Source organism: Hippoglossus hippoglossus, chromosome 14 (assembly GCF_009819705.1).
Source record: "Hippoglossus hippoglossus isolate fHipHip1 chromosome 14, fHipHip1.pri, whole genome shotgun sequence".
Classification (NCBI taxonomy): domain Eukaryota; kingdom Metazoa; phylum Chordata; class Actinopteri; order Pleuronectiformes; family Pleuronectidae; genus Hippoglossus; species Hippoglossus hippoglossus.
Window position 1 is genome coordinate 13192685 of NC_047164.1, and position 25996 is coordinate 13218680.

The following is a 25996-nucleotide window of genomic DNA, read 5'->3' on the forward strand; positions in this document are numbered from 1 at the left end:
TAAAAATACTGAAACTGAACAGCTCTCCACCAAATACAGATTATCACAGACTCTAATTCTTTTTAATGGCGTATTAGCAAAAATACTCATGATTCCATCTATTTGGTGCAAAACAAATGCTGAATGAAAGGTCATTGTGATTCTAACACAACTCCAGTGTGGGTTAAGATAGATTGTGTATTAAGTCAAACGTTTGCGCACAATGTTTTAGATTATTCAGAAGTGTAAGCCTTTTTGCTTTAACCCTGTAGCTTTGTGTCAGCTATATGCTACTGTTTAGAATAATGATGCAGTGGATTTGGTCATGTAATAATATTGTAATATCTGTTTGCATGAGTTCAACAAATTGATACTAATATCCTGACAGCTTGAAGGAATCTTCTCTCAACCAGTAAACTGTACGTGTGTGTGGAGAGGTGTGTGGGTGGCCTGTGGTGGTGGCAGCGGCTGAAAGAGTAAACATTTGAATCACTCATAACCAAAGTGAGATTCGTACTCAGCTATTTAGCACGTTTAGCTCTAATGTCACTGCGAAAGTCACATTTATTCTCATGAGATAAAATGTCATGTGGTCCTTCAATAGATACATAAAACATAAAAATGTGTCTTATTTCCTCACTCAACCAAGACGGTTTGTCAAAGTAAGTTTAACCATGCTCAAAAACTAAATTTATTGTTGACACACACACATATATATATATATATATAAATATCTGCTGCACTTTCTTTAGTTGCCAGCTTTCTCATCTGCCAGTAGCCTTTAAAAAAGTCACTAACTAGCAATATTTACAGTAAATATTTAGATTTCTTCATTTCCTAAGCTTTTTTGAAGAACACATTGTGCTCGAACAAGGAACACTTTTCAAAGTATATTCAGTGATGTGTTGTTTTGTTCAAAGTGACAGAGCTAAGAGCAAACAAGGCTTGATTTCAAAGTGCACCTTGCTGAATCAGGAAGTGTGCACGGATGTTGGACATATAATTGGCCCCTCTGCGTAAATTGTGGCCCCTTTATGGCCCCTGATTTAGGAAAATCATAGATCCCCCACTGCAATGACGCTATAGTTTGGTGACAGCGTCCTATCAGTTTATTTCATGTAACTTGAGTATCGCTACAGCTGTTGTTATTGTTAGTTGTCTTGTCCGTGAAGTAATGAGATTAGAACTTGAATGAATCTGAATTGATCATTATTTTACAGGAGTATTACTGCACTGATTTCTGTGGTTCAGTGTTCCTGCCTGGGTTCACACAAACAGAGCTCAGCACAGAACAGATAATATGTGCAATCAATAATATCTACGTGCCTGTTTACAATTACGCAGTGGAAGAGTTCTGTAGCCTAATCTGTCTCTTTCTTCATATACCACTGAATTACAAAGACTGTTATACAAAATTACTAAAGTGGAATTATATACATATAATTTAAAAAGGACAGAGTTGTGTTGTACTGTTGTTTGCACAACAACTTGTGCAAGTCTGTTTTCTTTGTTTTTGCTGTTGCAACTTCTTACTAGAACAAGCAATGAGAGAAAAATAAAGTGAACGCTAACGCAACAAACTTTTTCCTGCATTACAGAAATAATCACAGAAATAATCAGAAATAAATCTAATGTCACTTATTTAGTAATAACTTTTTAACTAATAACATTCCCACAATTCTAATCATCTTCACGGTCCATCGAGAATTAAGTGTATTTTCATTCAGTGAGTCTAAACCTTCGAGACAACAACTTGTTTGGTAACATAACACTTCAGAAATTGTCTCTTTATTTTTCTCGTGTCACATTACGTCCGTCTCTCGGAGTTGATTTACATTTAACAGTCGACCAGTAAAACAAGGGTCAGAGCCGACTCTTCAGCGCTCTGGCCCTTATAACTCACGGTGTTTTTTTCTCTTCACGCTGGCCACATTTTACGGGCAGCATTCCTCCCTCCTCGACAATTGGACTGCATCAGTTCCTGCTATCTCCCCTCGTTCGAAGAAGGTGGCAACTGAGCCGAGGAGGGGGCCAGCCTGTGCAGGGGCATTTGGATGGGGGGAAGGGCATGTCTGCTGGCAACGAGGGTGAGTAGATCAGTGCGGCTCAGTGTCTGTGAGGCGGTGATAAGATTCCAGGATTTTCCCAGTGTGACAGGCCTGCTCACCAAGCCGTGCACCCCTCTGCATGGAGACAGCCCCCGCCGCCGCCACCACCACCACCTGACCCCCCGCCCCCCGCCCCCCGCCCCCTCCCACCCCCCACCTCCTTCCTCCACGCCACTGCTCTCCTGGGCTGCTTCACCTCAGCAGGCAGGAGCCACGCTCACCTGCAACCACCACACCCAAAGCCTCCTCTCCCCAACTGAAAATCTTAATCTGACGAAAGTCGTCTCGTGTCTCTTTTTCAAGTGTGAGCGTAAAATAAGAGTCGGCGAGAGTATTTCTACTTTACAGTGGTTTCTGCTTCCACACTATATGCTGGTCGTCTCTTTCTTTCTCTCTGGCTCACTTCTCTTTCTTTATCTCAGTCCCCCCCCCTCCCCGCTCCCTCTCCCTTGGATGGCAGGTCAGGCAGTGAGCTGTGCGGGCTCAGAGGAGGTAAGGACGCCGCGGTGCACATTAATAATGAAAGGCCTCAGCCGAACCCCCCCAGACACACACACACACACACACACACACACACACACACACACACACACACACACACACACTCATGCACACACTCCCCTCATCGCCATGGCGATGGCACTAGCCCAGCACTGTCACTGAGGGGGGGGGGGGGTCTGGGTATATAGCTACACTCTCCAACCCTTCGCTCGCCAAGCTGATCACGAGCTCATACACAAGCCCACCACACTGGGCCTTCCACTGTGGATATCAACTAATTAAAAACACTCAGTAGATCAGCTGCAGCAGAAATCTGCATCCACTTCCCCACCTGGATATGAAAGAGTGACTACGGAGCCGTGGAAAAAAAATAATCACTGAAAATCATCACTTTGCAGGAAATGGAAATTCACTCTAGTGTCACAGACCTGAGGCATTAGAATCAGTAATTACATTAAGACCCATGTGAGACTGACCACATTTCTTGGAGAGTTTTAAAAAAAGCTCAGTGCTACTGTCACTTATCTTTATCCAAACTTTGCTTCACCCTCTATAATGCAGCCCCAAACACACACACACACACACACACACACACACACACACACACACGTCACCCAGACTTCTTCATCATGGGCTCTATAGCTCTGATGGCAAACCTTCCCATTAGTAACCCATGACTATGTATGATGTCCTGCTTGTGTGTTGTGGCTGTAAATGTCAGGGAGTGGCGTGAATGTCACAAGGGAATAAAATCGTTGAGTAAAATAAAAAACGACATTTAGCAGGATTTTTCAGGAGGTTTCATGCATTTTTGAAGAAACACCGCAATCCAAATGGTTCTTATTCAAACATCTTTTAAATAATTTTGGTTACATTTTAGCATAGCAAGGATCCATCAGTCATTCCACTATATTATAGGAAGTTATTACATAGGCAGTGAGAGAAATATCTTTGTCAAACCAAGGACATGACGGTGATCCATACCGCCGCCTGATTTACTTTTAATGAGCTCCTTTCCTGTGAGGATCTTTCGGATTTTTTTCTCTATAACATCCAATCATGAAAGAAAAGGGAACAGTTTCAACCAAGTTATGGAAATTTTAACTCAATATTTCTTTTCTTTTTTTTTATCAAACCAAGTTGTTTTAAAAAAACATGCAAATAGACAAATAGACAAACATCAGAGCTGTAAATTTTCGACACGAATACATGCATTCCTTTTTATTCACAAAACCAGTCCAATTTTCTAAACGAATACAAAGATTGGTTATTTTTTAAAAGCTGTAGCTACCAGCAACGTAACTGAAAAAAACCAAAAAAACAATGAAAAATATGACAAAAAAACAAACAAAATGAAAATAAAAAAAACAAATGTAATCTTGTCTCAGTGCGTTCAGCAGGGTTGACTCAGAGCAAGTGCTGTCTCTTAGTGCTATTGCCCTGAGCAGCATTGGCACGTGCTCAGTAGGGCCACAGTAACATAAGGCTGCCAGTTTCACTAAAAAGGAAAAGAGGAGGGCTGATTGAGGAGATTTTAGTCGCGACGGCTCTGGCGAACGGCGTCTTCAACCCGGTGACGGGTCGCTGGGGATCTGCCCGAATAACGTGACATTTTATTTTTTCAGTTTCACCCAAGTTCCAAATCAACATTTTCATTAGCCTTTTCAAAGACGACCACTGGTCCGTTGGACAAAAAACGAGTCATAAAATCGACAAGGGTAACATAACGGTGAAGAATTACAATAATGTTTGCCATTAGCCACTAGTTTTAAAATATAGCTGTAAATTTACATTCTCTACACAAGTACTGTATCTTTCCACACATGAACAACATTAACACCAAACACAGAAATTAGTTGATTGTCCACACTCAGTCCATCATTTCTGTTTCTGGTAATGAACAGTTCCATGTTTAAGCAACAGATGAAAAGAAAACTGCTGGAAAAAGGACAAAAGGTACCAAAATGGGAAACATAGAAAAGGGAATGAAAGTTGCCATAGATGCTTTTCTTTATGCTTCATTTTTGGTTCAAGGAATAAGTAGGTGCATCCATTACCCGATTGATTTTTTTTTTTCTGTTTCGCTTTTGTTTTTTTGTCTGTTTTTTTTTCCTATGTTTTTTTATTTGTTGCTTGTTTGTTTTATAAGCCAGTGTCTGTTCCGGGAGACAATCCAGGAGTTGGCATTGCACTTGATGGCAGAGCTTTGGGTAGGGGCTGGAGGACGAGTCCTACTGGAACCACCGGAACGCCGCTCCTGTAGGTAGCATCACCTTCTTGGAGAAACGGATGACAAGGAGGGGGAGGAGGAGAGGAGAGGAGAAGGGAGGAGAAGGGAGGAGAAGAAGAGAGGGGGTTGGAGTTGTTAATGAACAGCGGCACATTTTTTTGTTAAGTGTTTGCAAATAAAATCACAAAACACAATTTCTTCACACCTTTACAGAGACACACACATAATCTCGCCTTCCTGTTTCTACGTCTCCTACTGGTACTGAAACTAATGTTCATTGTCATCATTGATTAATTGTCAGTTAATTGCTTAATATATGAAATATGGAGGACAAATATTGAAAAACTTATGTTACCAGAGGACTTTTCAAATTGCTTGTTTTGCAGTAAAAACCCCAAAGATATACCATTTGCATCAAAATCTGAGATTATCTCTATTGGGTGGTGTTTATCCTTGGACATCTTCGGAAAGTTAAGAATGTCCGCTGCAAATAAAAAAAAAATTATGCTAATTCCAGACTCAACTTTGTGTTGCAACTGCATTAAAGAGCACTGAGGCTACATCCTGGTACTGGCTCCTAGTTAGCAACATGGTGATTATCCATGTTCTGTTCTGCACTGGTAGCCGAGGCTAACGCTGCTTGTTGTTTTCTTCCAGAAGGACATCATGTGATAAGCTTGACCTTCCAGACTAAAACAAGGCTCTGGAGTTTTCAATCTGAAACGGGGCGAGCAGCGTTTCCAAGCGTCTCAGTTTTAGCAGCTCTATAAACCCGGATTAGTGTGGACGCCGGGTGTATCTGTAGCAGAGATGATGCCTTTTCAAACTAAAATGTAGTGAAGCGGATTTAGCCTGAGGCACCAACAGTTGAACATTGGTTAAAAAGTCCCTTCTGCCACTTTTTAAATACGAAAAACAATTTGTCAAATGACTCAAAACTCGACCATCGGGGTGTTTGCTGAGCACTTGTATAAAGTTGTTGTGTTTTTAATGAATGTGTTGATACTAAAGCAATATATTCGATGGACCAAAATAAAAACGTCCAATTTACAATCAAATTAAATGATCAACAGCAAATCAATGCAGCACTGGCTCTATTCCATTCGTTCTTTCTGCATGAGTGTTACTGTTACATGAGTGTGTTAGATCTCTTCATCCAACATTGTCTGGTCCATCAGCTCCCCCCCCCCCCCCCCCCCCCCCCCCCCCCCCCCCCCCCCCCCCCCCCCCCCACTGCCCCCAGCACCACCACAGGAACAGGCTTCAGCCCCGGCTTCACACAAAACCCGATATGCCACATTTATTATTTAACCACCACACGCGTTGCTCCTCCCCACACCATCAGCAATGATGATGTTCGTTTCCGCCCCCCCTCGTGCCCCATCATCATCACCACCACCACCACCACCACCGTCCCTCTCTCACTGTGCTTATCTTTGGGTCTGATTGCACCGAGAGTGAGCGGCACACATGCATGCATGCAGCTGCAGGGCTCAGCGAGCAGCCCTGCCTGCCAATCCGGAGACACAGAGGAGCCACTCGGGTCCCTGGGGCTGCGGCGCGGCTGGCGTCCTCTGCAAACTCCATTCTGCAGCATGGATTCTTCCGTGAGCAGGCTCATGCCTGGAGCGAGGCAGGAGGAGCTCGGCGAAACATTTATGCACCCACACACACTCTCCCACCAAACCAATATGTATTCAAGTGCAGCCACACACCTCCACACACAGTGGCACGTTAACCGACACTCACAATACACCCCCGAAAATCACACCAAACAGTGACTGCTGAACTAAAAGTCTCATACACAATGGACTCACATTCACTTTTCCACGAGAGCGCGACAGCAGAAGGTTTGATGAGGACTCGTGCAAACACAAATACACTTATCGTATCTCATTGAAAGGGAGAGATGTATGTGTAATTATGGTAAAGAGATGGTAAAGTTAAAAATCATTTGTGATAATGCGTCATGTCTCTTGCACAGCTGCAGTAAAATCACGAGTTGTATGAAAAAGGTGAGTCAGAGGTAAATGGCCCATTAGTTCAGAGAAGTTTGCTCAGAAACAGTACCGGCCCTAATTACTTTTCCAGCCCACTTAAACCATTCCTCTATACCCTCGAATCAGCAGCGCAGTGTTTCCTTTCAGCGCCATTGTTCATAATCCGGACATGAAACTGAGTGGCAGCGGGGTTCGTGCTCCCCAGGTTTCATTTACTTTCATTTTAAAAGTTAACTCCTGCTGACAAAAATAAAACGCTTTCGCTCGGGTAAAAAGACTTCACACGAGGTAATTACTCCGGTTGATCTCGGCCAAATATAGCCCACACTGAGCTGTATTTGTTAAATTGACACAATCATGAATAATCTGACAGCGGAGACACTGGGTACCACGGTGCAGTTCATTGCCAGTTCACATCATATCTCTCGATTTCATATCAGCCTCTCAAAGACGTAAATGTTGAAGTGCTTGTGGAGCTGTTTTTCTCTGGAAAGTTAGTTTACTAAAGCCGTAAATTAATATTAATACGAAGCACAAGCCTGGAGGTTAACAGCAGCATATTGCCAACATCATTTTATGGTCCGCGTGTTAAGTATAGTTAGCCCCTCATCCATCTCCGTCATGACCTTTCTGCAGCGGCACTCAGCTGTTCAGGAGACAGTCAGAGGACAGCAACATCTGGCGCCGGCCGGCCACAGATGTCAAAAATCTGGAAAAGGCCGCACTGACCGTGACGTAATGTGTGGGAAGGAGAATCAACACGTCCCCCGGTTGAACTGTAAATGCTGTTTTTTTTTCCTCAATATCGAACATATGCAATCAATGGAAAAATGGCAGCAGCTCAGGAACAGAAATACCCTGCGTTCGCCCGCACTGATTGCACAGGTTCAGACAGATGGGATCTGTGGGTGTGAAGTGGCCAATCACTGCAATCGATGGATGTGTTTTTCTTCTTCCTGCAAACCAGGCATTTGTCTTAGCGTTGCTCAAACAATCTCTGTGTCACATTCCACAAAACATCCTGTGCTTTTCCAGACTAACTGCTTCTTAAGTGAGTTAAATCACCATCATGTACAATGGGGCTTTCAGAGCGCGGCGAGCGCTGTTAGATGTTACAGATGCAAATTCCTGATAGCCAGTTTAAGCCATCATGAATTCAGTTTTTGCCCCAGGGCACCGCTGAACAGTCTGGTTATTGTTTTCATGGCTTTATCATCAACAATTTTGAGGATTCCCTTATGGACACCCACAGGAAAAAAAAATACTAAAACACACACTGACACAATGTACACAAAGCATCTCCACATACTGTGTATTGTATGTGGGCTGTAACACTGTCTGCTGCTCTAAGAAGCAGGAGAGAAAAGAAGCGAATCAAAACACCAGTGACCTCTAGTTGGCAGAAACACTCAGTGTTTATGTGGCTGAAGGGGTGAAGCTTTCTGCTAAGCCTGCTCTCCTGAGTCGATTATGATTGATATGTAAATACACTGATACCAGTCCTCTTACTGGACCCATACACTTATCTCAGAGCCAGAGCTAGAGCCAGAGCCAGATCCAGAGCAGGAGCTCACACACACACACACACACACACACACACACACACACACACACACACTCACACTCACACTCACACACACACACACACACACACACACACACACACACACACACACACACACACGCACACACAATCTGATCTATTAGTTCAAGCCATTAGACGTGTATTAGGTAATTATACAAGTCCAGGTCAGTGGTGTAAATGGACCTGCAACTAAATAATTATTTTCTCATTGCAGATTAATCTGAGCATTTCTTCATGAATCGATAGATAGTGTATTAAATGTAAAATGACAGTTTGTCAGATGTGACAGGGATGGGATGTTATCATTTAGCTTGTTTTGTCCAGATATTTCACTTAATTTAATATGCAGTCAAAGGACTATACATCTGATATGTAGCTTTGAAAAAATTACTTAGTCGATTATCTTCGTAGTTGCAGATTTCTTTTTATGGCGATCAACTAATCAATGAATCGACTAGAAATGGAATTCATTTGAGTGCACACCCCCGCCCGAGGCAGAACAGTGAGAATTTCCGAATCAAGATCGATTAATGAATCTCTGAGAAACCAATGAAAGTGTTAAAGTGTTATTACGCAATGTTAAAGAAAATGAAGAAGAAAAATCCTGGATCTGCCCCCTGATCCAGATCTAAATTTAAAAGATTCTTTCCTGACTCAGACCAAATCCTTCCACTATCTTTCATGAAAATCCGTCCAGTGAAAACATACCTGATGGAGGTAACTAATTACTAATTAGTAATTGTGGCAGCTAGTTATAATTAGAGACAGTGCTAGAAATGTTGACTGAATGGTGCAAAATAATGCAGCTAGTAATCCAAACCTTTAACACAAAGTTTAGACTATGTGACTTTCAAACTTGTCGGATCGCTGCGCGGGTCACAGCACACATCTTGCTTGTCTTACGTCTTGTGATCAGGAGTCGCAAGTTCACACCACAACAGTGTGTTGACAGGGGGTCACACACTACATGATCTTTCACCGGGAGAAACTCACGAGCGTCTGACCTCCCTGTCCTGCGCTCTGATTGGCTTTAGAACCGTCAAGATATTTAGCTGGCTCGAAATCTAGTCAGAGGATCCTACATGTCGGTGAGGTTGAATCATGTCTTCCAAGAGTTCACACATAGATGGCGATTTACCTCCTATCTGGGCGAGTAACAAGATTTGTCAGCGACTGGAAAATCCGACTGAGAATCATGTTGTGTGAACTAGACATAACCTTCAACACACAACCAGTAATCACATATGGGTATCAAGGTTATATCTGGGCTAATTTGGTTGAAGTAAACAATATTTTAATGTCAAGCTTTGTATTTAATGACAGTTTTAATAGCAGTTAAATGACCACATTTCAAAGTTGAAATCAAGTCACTGAAATACTCTCCTGTTGGCATGCAAATGACAAAATCTTAATTTAGCCTGATTTATTTTTCCAGATAATGCCACTGTCTCTATTTCAGTGACGAGCGATTCGCTCACTCCACATATCAGTCCACAGTGCGGCACCTCAGCTGCCTCACTGCTTTCTTCCTCTGTCCGTCTTCCCTTCGCCTACCCTGTCCCCTCCACCTTGTCCCTGCGTCTGCCCAGCAACTCTCCCACACATCCATGTGTCTCAGTGTCAGTCTGCATGCCTGTCAGTTTGCATGAGTCTCCTCTGTCCTGACTGTCTGGTGTATGGTGTCTGGGAGGCAGGAAAGACCACGAGGGAATATGCTGCTCCCATATCAGCGTCTGGCACTGGCAAAGTGGACCCTAATGAACAACAATAGTATGATCAGGTGTTTGCAGATGCACGGCCTTGACACAACCAGTGAGATATATATGATAAAAGCTCAAAATATGCATATGTAGACGAAGACAAAAACACAGCTTATGTCTTAAAAATGTTAAAAATCGCCCACCAGCATGTAAAGTACGCCCCGACTGTAGAACACTGACATACGAGTAAAAACAAGGTACAACTACAACTTCCTAATCCTGACTCTCCTTCCCTCGCTCCGTGTTGAGCAGCATCGCTGAGACTGACACTACTGGAGGGTATTCAGACGCCCGAGCAGAAAGGAGCTGCCTTCCCACTTATTTCTCTCAAATGCAGCATTCCCAGAATAAATCCAGACATCTCAGCCACTGAGCTATGAGGTGGCAAAGGCCTCAGCATGCTAACTCCCCCCTCACTTGCCAATTTTACGCTCTTCTTTTGAGCCGCCATGCGCTTTCAATGGAAACCGTCAACACCCTTAAAATAAGCACAGTGCTGCTGGACTGCACTTGTGTACCAGCGCGTCTACGCTCACAGGCTTCTACAAACACACGCGGGCAGAACCTCTCAATGCAAATGCAAGGGAAAACATAGGCCGGGTGCTGCTTCCAGTCTCTTTGTTCACATGTTCGTGCACACATTGAGGCGCTCTGGAAAGCAGTCAAACCCATCTGACAAAACTGACCGCGAGACTCACGTGCTAAATAAGACGTCATGCCCCATTGGAGACGGCACGCTGAGTGCAGCAGCCACAGCAGACGGGGATTTGGCGGCTCCGTCTTTGAGTGAAGGGGAATGTGACACTCAGGGGCTGTTTGAGCTGCAGCTGAGGCACGCTGCAGTTCGCCGTGGACTCTGGGAGCCAGCAGGATCTTCTCCTCCGGCTCAGGTGCCTGCCCAAGTTGCCCCCTGAATATGCATTAAAGGCATCGACGGGGAGCAGGAATTTCTCTCACAGAGCTCTTGTTTAAAGGCGATAAAACTATACACTGTAATCGACTACCTTACATCATCTACTCAATATCGACATTCAGGGATTTACTGCTGACTCTCCGCTCGCCACTTTCTCTTTGGACGCAGCACATCCTCCATGAATCTCGTCCGCGTGACATTTAGCTCGTAGCGATGACATCACGCTGGCTGACGGCGCGGCGCAGGCTGCATTCTCTGATCTAATCACCTGCTGAACAAGAGCTGTTGACTTAATAACAAAGTCAGAGCTGTGTACAAAGGACAGGAGTTGACACTGTGGTGGTCCAGGCAAATCAACGTAACAGATTGCAGACAAATTTGATGGAATCCTGACTGAATGAGGATGATGGGCTCATTTTGAGTTTCAGCCATTTACTATCCAGAGCGGCCTTCAGACGTGCACTGGAGTCCCAAGATTTTCCTGAAATGTTCCTGAAAAGGGGCTGTGTGTGAGAATGGACATTTTCCGGAACTTTTCCTGCCAGCCCAGCTACTAAAATGTCCAGAAAATGATCGAGTGAGGCCATGTGAGAATATAGCAGGAAAATGTCCGCCATATTCACAGCAAGCAAGTGGCCGTGATGACATTTCTAACGCGTTACGGACGCAGAACTGAAAAAAAACTAAAAGAATACAAATATCTCAGGATGAAAAAGAGAAGCCATACACGTAGAATAGTTACAAAAATGTCAAACTTGGACATTTTTTCCGAAAACAGCTCAGGTGTATTTTCACATTTTGTCAGCTGTGTTGAAATTCATACATGATTAGCTGCTCGATGTCCCTGTTGAAGTATATTATGTACAACACAGTATTCTGCACGGAGCGTGAGTCCATTAGGTCTATGAGGAAACGTCAGAGGAACAGTATCAGGATTATTTTGTCACAAAGACTTTACTTCTTGTCGTCAGGTTGTCAGATGTTTGAAGATAATGTTTAGCTCGTGCTTTCTGTATGAGTAAACGTGCAGGAGCTTCACACTCAGGTGTAAACGGCTCTTGCCTTTCCCATATCTCCCGACCTTCAGTACATCTGTGCCACTGCAGAATGTCCCCACCTCTCACAAAGCACTGACTCCATCATGTTGACATAATGTAATATTTCATCTATTGAATGCCTACAAAACGCTTGTTGTTTTGTTAATTAAAGAGACCGCTCATTTATTCACATTCATTTCTGTTGAATGCACAGATCTGCTGTAGTGTAACAGTCCACCTGTCTGCCCAGTGAAAAACAAGAATAAATAGTTTATTTTCCGATGTCTCACAGACCAGTTCAGGCAGCGTTTAAGTCTGAAAAAAGGTTTTTCACAGTTTGCGTCTGACAGCTACACTAATGTTGTGCACCCAGGAATGATTTGGTAGAGAACTCTTGCCCACACTCCAGCTGCAAACTTTTCAAACCCCAGATATTATCCTTTAACAATTGCCATTACTCTAATATTGTTACACTATGTAAATGTGAAATTGAATTGCCAGCAGAGGTGTGCCGTCTCATTTCTGGTCTGAAAAAGAGGAAATTGCTTGACAGACACATTAAATAAATGAGCGGGTGGATTTGAGAAGTAGATCTTCTCAAATGTCAGGAGTAAGAAAAACACGTGTGCAAGGTAATTACAGCCCATGCAATTACTAAAGTCAATAATCAGACTGCTATTATACTTGGTGCTCGGAGGCCTGGCAGGTTTATGCTACCCCGGAGTTTCGTTCATCAGCAGACTGTGACGTTACAAGCAACATGATGACCTATATCAACCGTCATGAATATTCACAGCCGTTTGGGTTTGGCACCGCTGGTGTGAACGACTGGTATCAGAATAACCGGCTACGCCAACATCAGTTACAACTCATAAATTAAGATTGAATTCCTCTTTGTTACAGACGTTGAGACGTACCACCTACATCACAGGATGACACATCTCACCATGGTGGTGAATCATCAGCAGAGACAAACAAAGCCTCTCGACAATTTGCAGTTGAAGAATACAACACACAAAAAAAAAAACACAACTCCTGAACACGATTGATAGTCGCCCACTTTTTTCCCAATTTTCACATTCAAGTGTTATAGATCTGTTCCTCGCTATGTTTGAGGCGGCTAACTGCTTTCCACTAGTGTCTGTACGGTGCCGCAGGGCTGCAACTAACAGTTATTTTCATTATTGATTAATCTACCAATTAATTTTTGATCAATCATTTAGTTTGTGAAACGTTTTTTTTTGGTAAAAGAAAATGACTTTCACAGCTTCACAGAGCCAAAGACAATTTCTTTAAATGTCTTGTTTTGTTCAAGCAGGTGAACAATGATATGTCACAAAGAAAAACAGGAAATTTTCTTATTTGAGATGTGTAATCACAATATTTGGCATTAAATTACTAAAACTATCAACATAACTGCCAATCTCTTTTCTGTCAAACATCTGATCAACTAATAGACAATTGTTTCACCTCTAGTACAATACATGCTCCCAAGAGCAATGTTCAAGTGCTGTGTATTATTCTTGTGTGATAAAGTCTACACATACATTACCACTCAATAAACACCTGACGGACTCGATCCTCATTTTGCTTGACGCTTTTTGTCAATTTGTTCGACTCAAAATTATGGAATAAGCAAACTATCCCTTTAAGGAGCATTCCACTGTGGATGAACAAAGTCAACACATGGGGATTGAACAACAAAACTTTCAGTCCACAAACAAGAGGCCAAGCTGTCACCCTCAATCATCATCAGAAAGCGAAAGAAGTAAAGCCTCTAGGAGTCCGAAGCCCAGATCCTGTTTGAGTCAATTAGACCAGAGGCCTCTCTGCTGGTTCATGTTCAAACCATGTTATACATCTATCAATTTATTAAGTAAAGCCAAAGTGACACCATTATCCATTGATCACAACATTTTTATTTCCTTTGAGATGGAACATCTGCTGGAATTGATTTCATGATTGGTCGTTCTGTCGCCACAGCCGGGGTTAGTTAGGCCACCGGGTGCGATGGCGGTAACAGACAGGAAGTTTGGAGGGCCGTTTAGATGAGCTGTAGCATCGGCGGAGAGAAGGACAGCGGCAGCGAAAAGGAGGGCGCATGTGCCACACTGACACCTGGTGCTCCAGATGACAGCTCTGTGGCCAGATGGGCCTTGTTATATGCACAAACATACTCATACCCACGCATGTGCACTTACACACAAACACATACTGTACACATATTCACGATTACCGCCACCTTGCATATACACACATTTCTGTACAATCAACATATGCTCAAGTAAGCACAAGGAGGATGCACATGTGACCAAACACAAAATGCTCCTCTGAACTAGGTATCGTGCGGCTCTGTCTGAAAAACAGGAACAACCTTGTGTGTTTGCTAAAAACTAAGTCTTCTGATTGAAAGACATGGCCGTGGTGACGGTGTGGTCATTGTGGACAGATTAGAGAGACCCCATGGTGAATGCTTACACTGCACATGCCCAACGCACTCCTCACCACCTGTCATTTCCCCGGCTTGTGGAGCCGCCATCCCACCAAAAAGCCCCCTGCACTATATCCCTTAAAGGGGGAAGGACATTCAGGTATGAACCAAAAGATGTTCTTGTATTTTCAGGCGTGAAACTGAAATATCATTGTGACGTCTACAATTCTTTACTTTTTAAACAAATTTCAATGTTTTTTGATCAACTCCAAATTTTTGATTTTAAGATGACAATCTTATAGTTTATCTGTCTCGATTTTTACGCAGAGCCATGGTTAATGCCCCTAAATATTGTTGGTAACTCTTGTGATCAAAGCCTTTAAACCTATTATTGGACGGCCCTTAAGAATGGCTCACAAAGCAGAGGTTCATTGTAACCACCACCCTCTTACCTCCAGAGCAGCAGATGGTTTTTTTCTTCAGTTCCTCACATTTGCGAAACTTGCAGATCTGGTGGCCTGTTTTGCGATTCCGGCAGCTGCTGCACTGCTCGCAGTTTATCCGCCGTCGGCAAGGTGGGCACATGCCGCAACGTTTTCGCTTCTTTTTACCGGAGTTGATAGCAGAGGCCAGCTCGCTCTGCGCTGGGTAGTCGGCCAGGCTGGCCATGTGTAGAGCGCTGTCTGCCAGAAACACTCCAGCCGGCGTCATGATGAAAAGCCCCGGGTTGAAGGGGAAGCCACCCCCTACTCCATATGGGAAGTCAACAGGACCACCTACGGCGTCCGTGACAGACGTACCCTCCAAGTCGCTAGCCCCCGAGCCTGCATCTCCGCCGCCAACTCCCACTCCCATGCCCCGGGCAGGAGCATGTGCTCCCATACCGGCCCGCTTTAACAGTGCTGCTGCCTGGGCAAAGTGCAGCAGGCCATTCTGTCCCTCCAGAACCTGTTCTAGGGTTCGGTCCAACTTGGCTGCTGTGAGTGCGGAGACAGTGGGCTGGGGTTGCGGGGGTGGCTGAGGCTTGGCCGAATGGCGCTTACTCTCAGTATTGTCCCTGTGTCCATTGGTGGTGGCAGAAGAGACTGCTCTGTACTGGGAGAGGGTACGGGAGTTCTTAAGGCTCTTACTGAGCGGCTCACTGAGGATGCCACTGCGGTTCCTGCGTTCAGTAACAGGAGAGTCCTGCTTGCAGCTACCTCGCTCCAGGTCCTCTGTCCGGCCCCCCTCCGACAGCCTGGTAGTCATGGTCCAGAGCGTACGTGCCTGGGTTGGGGGAGAGGGTGGAAAGGGGGCAGGGGTGAGCGAGGAGGGGGAGCAGAGACCTTTCCTCGGTCCGTTCTGTGTCCTGGTGAGAGTGGTGCCTCACTTCAATGGACCAACCAACCAACCAGCCAACAGGCAGGCCCCGGAGCCTTCAGCCCGCACTATAGCTCAGCCCTCATCCACGTTCTTCCATGGGTCGTCTGCAAACTTAACAGAAGGGAGAGAAGAGTGTAAATTTCACCTCACCAAAACACTGAAATGCTCAAGACAAACATTTTCCAATTTTGTTCAATTGTGGGTCAACATGAATTATACTACTATCCTAGACATCAGAAACAAGTTGTGACTTTGAGATTAATATATTAACACCTTTTGAGTTGATATGGGAAAGTTGTTAGCAAACAATTCACTTAGTTACACGACATATTACTCATTAGATATTCCTGTCCAACTGGTGAGCTTGAGTTGTCCAGCATTCACTAAGCTTTTGCTCAGTTTTTGGTCTCTACCAGTGGCTCTTTAGCTAATGACTGCTCCACTATATTCAACAGCTAGTTGCTAACTATTATTGTCTCAATTGCTGTGGATCATGTAGTGTTGGTTTTTAGAGGTTTTCCATTGAAAAAGTAAAAAACGCAGAAAATGATGGCAAAAATCTTGAAATATCATTAAAAAGTTGCCACACTTCACAAGGGTAAATAGAACTAGTTTCACCAACTGAAAATGATTCAGAGAGTTAATGAAGGTGTCAGATGTCACATGACTTCAATGTCACTCGAGCATCATGAAATTGATCAACCAGACAAAACCAACATCCTGATCCAGGCTGAAAAACATCAAACATCTGACTTATAAAATAATTCATAATAAGTTTGAACTTAGACCAAAATATACATGACCTTAATTTAGTAAGATGTGTTGTACTTATTGACAGTGAATAACATGCTCATTGATCTGAATTCGTACCTTTGTAATAAAGAATGTGAGAAATCAAATGTCTGACCCTTGACCCACTGTCTGACCCAATGATCCAGAAACAGAACCAAGGAAGTTGATTTTCTTTGATTATCTGTTTTGGTTGCAGTCAGTTGACAATGTCAGTCAATTAATTCTTATTCAACTAGTTTTAAAGACCGAACCTGTAGCACAATATATCTTGGTGCTATGCTTGGTTTAGTGGAGTGGTGAGGCTTATGTAGAGGATTCGCCAGTCTAGCAGTAGCAGAGTCTCGACTGGAAAGAGTTGCATGCATCCATCAGGCCCTTTAGCCTAAGATTCCTGTGACTGCTCATCTATGGACAAAAAAACTATGCTGCTGTTCTCCTGACCTGTCCGTGTTCACAAACAAGCATTCCACCTCCCACAGAAAAGCTGAGGAAATGGCCGGGCCAGTCCTTATAAGGAAAACAAAGGGAGCGGGAGGGGAAGAGGATGGTGGTGGTGGGGGGGTGTCTGTGCAGTGTGTGGAAATTGGAAGGCCAGAATTAGTGGGAGGTAAAGCTTCAAAGGCAAGAGCGCAGCCCCACATTCTCACCAGCTCAGGGGATGTGGCGCCAGTGAACCAGAGCCAGCTCCGCAGCCCCTCAGCCCCATAGTTTCAGTTTCTCCCCGCTACAGCACTGACCAGGGTCCGGTTTCCCAAAAGCATCTCATCACTTACTGCATCTCTGCTCCTTTGTGGGTGAATGCATCACAGCACTGCAATATCATCGGAGTCATACACAGGGATTTTTATTGTTTTATTTAATATTGGACCTAAAAAGTGTGATATATGCAGTTGTCAACTATGAATACTTTACTGTTGTTGAGGATGCTTTTTTAGTGAGACTTTAACTGAACTCTTTGGCAGCCATGCATTGAGAAAAGTAAATCTGAGTAGCTGCTTGTACAACATTATTTCTTGATTAATCGTGGCCTGGGAGAATATCCAGCTCTGATCCAACTGCTTCATCAATGATCCAAATACTGTAAATGTGCTAAAAGACTTGAATAGTCCCCATAATTAATGAGGTGGCACATTATCAATAGATGGAATAAATTAGTTCTCAAATCAGCTACAAAGTGTCAAAGTTGGCAATCGCCGCTCATGAAAACTGTTTAAAAACTAGAGGGGCACTGAGAGAGCACATTACTCCCCCAAGGCCCAACAGTCACCTTAAATTCAATCAAGCTGCAACAAATTTCTCACACTCATAGATACCAGTTCCTCTAATGTTCCTGATTTTTTTTCCATCAAGATCCATGAATTATTCCCTGGGAAAAAGACATTTCTGGATCTGCCCTGTGATTCGGATCTGCTACCAGTTTCATGGGTTCTTTCCTGAACCATATCACATCCTTCGACCAAGTTTCGTAGAAATCCATTCTGTAGTTTTTTGCGTAATCCCGCTAAATAACAGACAAACGCAGACAAAAACACAACCTCCATGGTGGAGGTAAATATCACTGATCAGCTGTGATACAATAATTCAACAAGGACACCATTTCCCCACCAGACTGACATAAGATGACCCAATGACAACACCACAGTTTCTTTTTGTGACACTGTTTTCTCACTCCTGACAACATAATGCTTTCCTTGACAAGCTTCGCATCAGTCCCAGCAACACCTACTGTGTGACAATCATGCAGTGACACACTGTTTTTTTTTGTTTCCTCTGTAAAATAAATAATTGTCCAAATCATATAAACGACAGTAACTTTTGTGTTAGGTTTTCAGGAGGGTTTTATTTTCACAGGAACCGAACACATCCGTGCGACAAGACTGACTCACTGCTATAATTCACCAAACAAATGTGACAATAGAAATCAGGGTTAGGACAATATAATGGCCAACAGCTGTCATGTGATTTTCAAGACAGAAATAAATGAACTAATTTTAATTGATTAGCAGGTAGTGGTAGCTAGACAGTGTTGATATAAGGTTGTTTTAGGCCCAGTTTCATGCATCAACAACATTTTGTTGCCAGACAGAAATTCCAAAAAGAAACTAGAAATGCACTTAATTGAGCCCATTTCTCCACCAAGTCCAAACAGTCCCCTTAAATTCGAGCTGCACAAAATTTCACACACTCATAGATATCATTTCAATTATTTATTTTTATTTTCCATGCATTATTCTCTGAGGAATCAACAAAAATCTTGAAAAAAACACTATCTCGTAACGGCCCCTTTTCACTGGTCAAAAAACCCACTAACATCTGGCTTTTGTCTGCGATGGGAATGGACACAATAGGAATTCACTCCCACACAGGTTTTTATCGGCTCCGGCTACGATCGGCAGTGACGGAAACATGACACCTGGGTGAACGTGCTAATTTCAGTTTTTTAATCTGTATTTTGACAGTCTAGACGCTGACACTGCACCTTTATCTGAGCAAAGTCGTGACTCACAATGAACTTTCTTTAAATCATGAGAACAACGTGCAACACAGATTTATTTCTTTGTATCATGCAAGATGAAACACTGGATTGCATTTGCTGGATTGCACTGCAATTAAAAATCCCATGAATACCCACTAATTTTGGCGTTAGAGGTAAAGACAAAAAGGGAAAAAATTCCTGCACCTGCCCCTGATCCGTATGCACCAATAATTAATGGGTTCCTCACTGACTCATACCACATTGTACCACATCCACCAAGTTTCATAAAAATCTATTCAGTTGTTTTTGCGTAATCTTAATGACAAACAAACAAATGTACAGGGGTGAAAACATAACCTTCATTGTCATGTTTTTGAAGGTAAAAATCTTATTAAAGGAATCAATCTGGAATAATAACCATAAGGTTGTTTACAGGTTGTGTTTACACTGTAGCTAAAATGTGTGCACCCCACCACACGTGTAGGGTTGGTCTACCACACAGTGTAACCAATGGAAAAAAGGGCTCCCTTTTTTTTTAAACTCCATAATCACATTCCTCGGCTCCGTGTGTGCACATCTGCAGTTCATCCCACTGACCTATCAGTAACACTCGTTCCCTCATCGTCACCCCATAGTCTTTGGCTGATCACCCCCCTCCACTTCCAACATCGAGGCCCCTCAGATCCCTTCACCTCATCCTACAGAAGAGCTTTATGTCCTTATATGAACTGTCTCCTAAACCACAACCGCCTCTGCTACTCCGAGAGCCACTGGCGGAACACTGCTGATAAAAGATAATTGGTGCTGTTTGGTCATTTAACTGTGTTTTACTCACTTTCCAGTGATGTTATAGAATTAATGCTGTGGTTCACATCAAAGTCTCACACCTCAGGTTTCTCATATCGGCACATCCCCCGCACCAATCAGAATAAAGAAGCAAATATCTTGTTTCTTGTTAACCTATCTGCACTAAACCTGCTGCACAGGATTAGGATGGAGACGGATATCTGCATATAAATGGTCCCGATGATCAATATAGCCCAACAACGGTGTGAAGGCTTAGCATAGGTGTGGCCTGAGCGGCACGGAGCAAACCAAATAATTGGTGGCCAGATCGGCAGCAGCACTTCCTATCTCTATCACTGTGAGAAGCTTCTTTGATGCCTGATTGCCATTAATGACAAATCTGAATCGGTTTTGTTTTGGTGGAGAATCCGTCCAGTTTTTATGGTCAATAAATTCGTCCGTAAAAATATTGACAAGCCTACATCGCTTTTAATGTGATTATAAATGTTGCCGTTCATTCAGTAAAGACGCTTATAGGGAGACTTGACATTAATTGGAGCATGTTTTGTTGACTCAGCTGAGTGATGTCACTCTGTGGACACTTAGTCAGCAGCAGCTGATCTGCAGAACATGAGAATCTCAATGAGAATTTCAAACCATTATGGTTAATATGGAAAACAGATGTCATGTATAGAAATTAATTTGTGAGTGAAGTTTTCATCATGGAATCTCCCTTCACACGTACTGTGGCTGCCATGTCAGTGATCATACAGTTTATATAAAAAAAATGTAAACAGGTTAATGGCATGCAAAAGTCGTTATTTGCACCCTGGCATGTAGATTGTTTAAATCTAATATCTTTCATAAAACTTGTAGCTCAGTGTCAGTGCCCCAAGACAGACACTCAAAGGTACAGTTCAACATTTTGGCAAACGCTGTAATTCGCTGTCTTGCCAAGAATTAGATAAAAAAATACTAACACCACTCATGTCTGTGAGTTGAATATGAAACTATGATCGGGGGCGGACCTGCTTTGCTTAAAATATGCTGTTTTCAAATGTCAACTCTGGAAAATGTTGGGAAAATAGGGTGGGGGCATTTTCCAGAGTTTGTTTTTCACATATCAGACGCGTTCACAACAACAGAAAAATATCCGGATCATTCAGGCGAGGGGTGGCATCTGGTTAGAGCATGCAGGAGGGAGGACATGACCAATAAATTCCGCTGCGGAAATCATGTGTTTGTGACACCGGCGTCAGTCCCTATCACCAAAGGCTGTTGAATCTTGTTTCCAAGATTACATCTTAGTCTGTGTCTTCTACTCGTATGGCTCCTCGTTTTCATCCTGAGATATTCTTTTGGTTCTTCTTTTGTTTGTTTTTTCAGTTTTGCATGGGTCGCATCTTAGAAACATTATCAATACACATTTTACTGGGGTATTGGCGGGAAGAGTTCCAGAAAATGTCAGGAGGAACTGACTTGGATATTTGCGTTCTAAAATATAACATATTGATAAATACACAATATAATGAAAATTTACAGACTTCAGTACATGTCTAAAAGCAGCTAAATATATCACAGGGATCAAATGGAAACAGATTGCTTTGATATTTCCACAATTAACTAAATCTACCTACTAGCACCTCTGAAGCTCACATGTTCTGTCCTGTTTGTTCAATCTGTTCTAAAACCAACAATTCACCATTTAACTGGGGTTAAGTGCAAAACTCTTTATTGGTCAGGACCAGTTGCTGTGCAACCAGTGGAGACTCCAGGAAGTTACTGGTACTGGCAAAGAAATAGCCCAGTACATATGAATGTATAGTGAATGATCTTCTCCACAAGCTTCTCGCAGTAGCTTTATGCTCATGTGATATCAATCTTCTAACACTCTGTCAGAAAGCAAATAAGATTTTTTTTCAAATAAATAAATAGGTTCACATGTTAGAGGTTCAGTGTGTGAGTGTTGTTTAATATGGTGCAGACGAGTCAAACAGAGGTCTTCATTTAACGTGGAATATTAAATTAAATATTAAAGTTTAAATCGCCTAAAGGATGAGCAGCTCCAAACAGCCACAGTGAGTTTTGTCAGTATACTTGTACGAGCATGAACAGCTCATGTGATGTTGATATGCAGCTCTCAGCTTGTAATAGTTCCAAACTTTGAACAGTTGTAACACCTTGAAGAGCTATACATCTTTTAAACATGATTTTTCTCCACAGGTGCCATATTGTGCTGAGACGCAAAAGACAAAAGAGTGTCAGTCCACATTACAGAGACCACACTCATGGATGAATGGTTGGTTCAGTCGTTGACTAGTTTGATCAATAGGTGATGGGGGAATGCATTTAGAGCCTGTGTGTGTTGTTCTAGGATTATAGGCCTATAATCGAAGTCATTTCCGCAGCTATCCTTATCTGGACATGCGTTGTGTGCAGCCTAACTCAAACCTTATCCCTAGAATTAACCATCACCAGTTCATGCCTAAGCTCAACCTAACTACAATTCACCCCTAATCTTAACAAGGAACTCAGACATTCTGTTTGCCTTATAAGAAACGTGCTTTGGTCCCGACAAGATCAGTGTTTGTACTGGAAAAGGTCTTAAATGAGTACACACGCACACAAACACACTCACAATTCACATTGACATAGCCTCATATTACCTGCTCGGGTCACTTATGAGTTCAGTGAAACCACATCAATGAGCTACAGCTCTCTATGGAACATTTACTTTCGACCCTGAATTATTTACATTTTTAATTAAACTAACAATTTGCCATCTAATTGAAATCACAGATCAAGTCTGACAGTTCATCTCTTTTAAACCAGTCAAGCTTAAAGTTTCTATTTGGAAACTATCACAAGCGTTAGAAATGTGTACGTAGTGTCGGTCACGAGCACAACTCTTGAATAAGTTCCCTTCACTGACGTCAGTGCACGCGCAGGTGCCAGGTGATCACGGTCGTGTTCTTGCAGGATGTGATGGAACAGTGTTGTGTTAATGTCCTGCGGGGTCGTGTGTTGTCTGGTGCGGAGCAGCTGTCTCCACCTGGACAGACAGGAGGATTCACTCCAAGCATTAAGTTCAGGCGACGCACGGACGCAGCGTCCAGGCGCACGGTCTGACTGCGGACTCATCGCTCGTCTCCGGCGAGCAACACATTTCACCCTGTTCCTCCCACCGCCTGTCGACTGACTGGCGCGCGCACACTCGTGCGTGCACACGCAGACGCACAAGCGCAGAGGAAGTTAAAACGCGTGGTGACAATGGACTCGAGGCTTCCTCCATTGTCCACAACCTGCCCCCCCCTTATTAGACTGTGCGCACGAGAAAAAGTTGGAGAAATGGAGCGGCGCCTTACGCACTGAGACTTCAGGTTATTCACGAACATATGGAGCAGTCGGGGCAGCGGCAGGATACTGCTGGAGAGTCGCGGGGGGGGGGGAGTAAATGGTGAATCACCGGGTAAAGCACGGTGAACGCTACCTGGGAACTTTCTCATAAAAAGGATGGAGAAAGATTGCGGAAAAAATCTGACAAATATGAAATTTGGATTTAAGAATCAAATTAATTTACGTTTTTACGCGCGTGGAAAACAGTGATATCTGTTTCCTAAATGTCTGGAAGACCGCGGATTCAAATAAAAGTTTCAATTAGTGTCACGATCAGAGAGTGTGTGTTGTCAGATGCAGACATGATCCCGCTGTAATGCGCGCTGATCGTCTCTATCATTAAACTGGCACCATCAAGTTCAGTGCGCATTATTACCGAGCAGCTGATTCACAAGGAACCACTTCTCCTGGCTCCTGGTCCAGATCCGTGCTGGTGACGCGTGTCCGCGCCGGTGGACACTTGAATGAAATAAAGACGAAATGAAGATTGTTCTTGAAAAACCGAGAGCAGCTTGTAAAAAATATCCCCTTCACCCACATGCGTAATAATCCATCCAATCTCCGTCCTTAGAGGTATACGGCTTTATTATTAATTATAGTTATTAAGAGTGAGGGGCTGTCTAATCGAGGGCTTTCGTGTGGACGCACGGTTGCCTTCCTGCAGGAGCAGCATATGGTCTGCAGCCGCACATTTGAGGATATGTATGTACACACACACACAGGAGCCCCGGTTCCCCCACTTGATCCTCTAAGAAGATGACATCCCAACTTTCAGCAGACTTCAACAAACTATGATCGCCCCCCCACCACCCTCACCCTCTCCCCTTCTCTCCCCCCCTCTCTCTCTCCCTCTCTCCCATGTTATCTGCATATTTTGCCAACACGGGCCCATTTGATTCGCACCTACCAAAGCCGATCCGGGCGGAGGGGAGGGCTCCCTCAGTCCGAGCGGTCCGTCTCTCAGCCTGCCGTGCAGAATGGTGACAAAAACCAAGAGGGTGGAAGGAAAGGGGGGGGGAAAAGCTTATTCTCCGGAAACACAATCCCACAGAGTGGCTGTCCGTTAATGACAAAATGTGGGAAGAAGAAAAAAATTATTCACCAGTCAGTTATTTTGGGAAAAGCGTACTTTCTCGGAGGCTGAACGCGTGGGTTCCCCCAGCTTCCTCGGTGCTCGCAATCCCACCTCTACATCCCCGCTCGCACAGAGGAACATGCAAACACATTTCATAGATTTTTGGAGCCTCGCGGAAAAACCGAAGTGGACTTTCAGTGTTCGTGTGTGTTCGTGCGCGCTCCTGCTCTCTCTCTCTCTCTCTCTCTCTCTCTCTCTCTCTCTCTCTCTCTCTCTCTTTCTCTCTCTCTCTCAGCAGCTGAGGCCAGAAGGAGAGAGAGAGAGAGAGAGAGAGAGAGAGAGAGAGAGAGAGAGAGAGAGAGGTGTCAGTGTTAAACTGTGAGCTGACACGAGAAGACTGTGCTCTGTCTGTGTGGGATTTCTTTGATTAAATTATGCTCCGGCTCAAATGTTTTTTTAAAATTTATATGTGACATAAAGGTTGTTTGAACAACAGAAAAATATATGATGGTTGTACAAAGAAGATTTCTCTGAAATGTTGAATTATGCAGAATATGGAGGGAAATCTTGGTCACATGGGCGGTGATTAGTCTTATCTTATTATTGTCAATTTCATACATTAGCAATACTGTTACATTGTATGTATTTTGATGACATGGTATTCCCCTTTGTTTATATTGTATGTTTACTTATTTATTACTTTTACTCAGTGTTGTTATCATTATAACAATCATTAATATCATCATCATTCATTTCAATTTCATAAATGCAATACAATAAAATATATACTCTGTCTACATTGTATGTTTTATTTTCCATTTTTCATATTTTCTTGCGTTTCTATTGTGTTTACTTATTGAGTGCTTTTATGACTTCTATCGCTATAATCATTATCATTATTTTCAATGATCTATGTGCAATACTGTTACACTATATGTTTACATTGTAGCCTATATATTATTTTCTATTTTTGTATTTCATTGTGTTTATCATCATCAATTTAAATATCATACTGTACATGCACAATACTGTTGCTACTACTACTACGACTACGACTACTATACTACTACTACTACTTATAACAAAATGAATAATTATTATAATTATAATACATATACAATAATAATTTATTTTATGTGCAATATTGTTCCATTGTATACGTATATAGTGTGTTAATGGTTTGTGTTGTTTATTGCTGTTCTTACTTGAACAGAGGAGCCCCCTCTTCCTCTCCCTGCTCCTTCTCCTCCTCCTCCTCCTCCTTCTCCTCCTTCTCCTCAGCCCCAGAGTCCAGTCCACCTCTTCGGGCCGCCCCTGTCTGCTGGCAGGCGGCCAACCTAAGTGTGTGGAAATGACACCACCAGGGCGGCAGAGATTTTCCTTCATTTCTCTCCTTCCCGATCGCAGACTGGCTGACATTGGCTAGAAAGTGGAGCAGCTCGTCAGGGACAATCAATGCGAATCGATCGAGCTGCGCGGCTGAGGCTCCAGAGCTGGAAAATATCGCGGCAGCTGATGAGAGAGAGGGAGGGAGAGAGAGAGAGAGAGAGAGAGAGGAGGGGGTG

General features: G+C 43.2%; 1 protein-coding gene across 4 annotated transcripts; it reads right to left on the minus strand.

The window, feature by feature from the left end:
* Positions 1-3425: 3425 nt before the first annotated feature.
* Positions 3426-24649, minus strand: cxxc5a (CXXC finger protein 5a). Of its 4 annotated transcripts, none has more exons than XM_034607009.1 (4): positions 24459-24649; positions 24264-24321; positions 14997-16017; positions 3426-4864 (listed from the first exon to the last, which is right to left on the minus strand). In XM_034607009.1, the coding sequence occupies exons 3-4, from the start codon at positions 15790-15792 to the stop codon at positions 4731-4733; spliced, it is 930 nt and encodes a 309-aa protein (XP_034462900.1). In that variant the 5' UTR covers positions 15793-16017; positions 24264-24321; positions 24459-24649; the 3' UTR covers positions 3426-4730. The 4 variants fall into 4 exon arrangements, with proteins under 4 accessions (XP_034462900.1, XP_034462901.1, XP_034462903.1 ...); XM_034607010.1 differs by having other exon boundaries at positions 24260-24321; XM_034607012.1 differs by having other exon boundaries at positions 3426-4861; positions 24459-24645.
* Positions 24650-25996: the final 1347 nt, after the last annotated feature.